This window comes from Nothoprocta perdicaria, unplaced genomic scaffold, assembly GCF_003342845.1.
Source record: "Nothoprocta perdicaria isolate Ctin4 unplaced genomic scaffold, notPer1 scaffold_29, whole genome shotgun sequence".
Lineage (NCBI taxonomy): Eukaryota > Metazoa > Chordata > Aves > Tinamiformes > Tinamidae > Nothoprocta > Nothoprocta perdicaria.
In genome coordinates this window covers 948,673-949,680 of record NW_020455521.1, presented here as the reverse complement: position 1 = coordinate 949,680, position 1,008 = coordinate 948,673, and the positions used below count along the sequence as shown (strand labels likewise).

Below are 1,008 nucleotides of genomic sequence, written 5' to 3'. Positions count from 1 at the left end.
AGCGGCGGCGGAGCGCGTGGAGCCCGTTAACGGTCCGCGGCGGGGCGCGTGGCGCGGGCCGGACGCCTCACGGCGCTCTCCTCCTCGCTGCCCCCGGCCGGGCTCGCAGGGAGCGCGGCGCTGCGCAGGAAGCTGCACCGGCACGGCTGCCTGCAGCGCCGCTGCGTGCCGCTCCACTCCAGAGTGCCCTTCCCCTGAGGCGACACCCGCCGCAGCCGCCGCCGCCGCAGGTAACGAGCGTTAACGGTCGTAACGGGCGCGTCGGGGCGAGGCGCCGGGCGGGACCCGCGGCTCCCCCGCAGCCGTCGCTGAGGAGGCTCCGAAGGGGCCCGGGAGGCGTTTTCGGCTGCCCGCACCAGGCGCGGTTGGGGAGGGAGGGCGAGTTGGTTGTTGCCCGAGGGGTGCCCGCAGCTCCCGCCTCCCGGCAAAGTGGGGAGAAGCGGCGCCGAAGCGAGGCGGCAGGCAAGGAGCATCCTCAGGGGGACACAAGCCAGCAGCAAGGCTGCAGACGGGGCACCGCTTCTTCCCCGCGGGAATGCTTCCCCTTCTCAGCGCTCCAGCCTCTGCCGCTTTCAGGAGCGGGGAGGTAGCGGCCTCTGCCCCCTTCAAAGGGGACCGCAGGTCTTCGACGTTCGCTGAAAGAGCCTTTGAGATTCTTGGGCGAAAGGCCATACAAGTGCAAAACATTAATGCTTTATAGCTGATGAGGGCATATACATTCAAATACTAAGTGGCTCAAGGAGCACACAGGTAACATATGTAAATAGGACAGCCATCAAAAGGAAGGCAGGCCTCACTTGTAGTCAGAGAATGAATAAAACATGCGGCAAGGAGCTTTGCATCTTCCAGACTTGCTATATGTCAAAATAATGTTGTAGCCCCAGGCTTGGCAGCACCATAAATAAATGAGAGTCAAACCTAAACTCTGTGCAGAAAAAAAAAAAAAAAAAAAAAAGCTTCACTTTTTACTGAGAAAAAAAAAAAAAAAAAAAAAAACCCTGCAAAAAG

At 60.3% G+C, this 1,008-nt stretch overlaps 1 protein-coding gene across 1 annotated transcript in view; it reads left to right on the top strand.

The window, feature by feature from the left end:
- Nucleotides 1–198, top strand: part of APELA (apelin receptor early endogenous ligand) — a 776-nt gene extending 578 nt beyond the window's left edge. The window contains exon 2 of the mRNA XM_026041613.1: nucleotides 110–198. Coding sequence (XP_025897398.1) covers nucleotides 110–198 — 89 coding nt within the window. The remainder of the gene's footprint in view (nucleotides 1–109) is intronic.
- The last annotated feature ends 810 nt before the right edge of the window (nucleotides 199–1,008 follow it).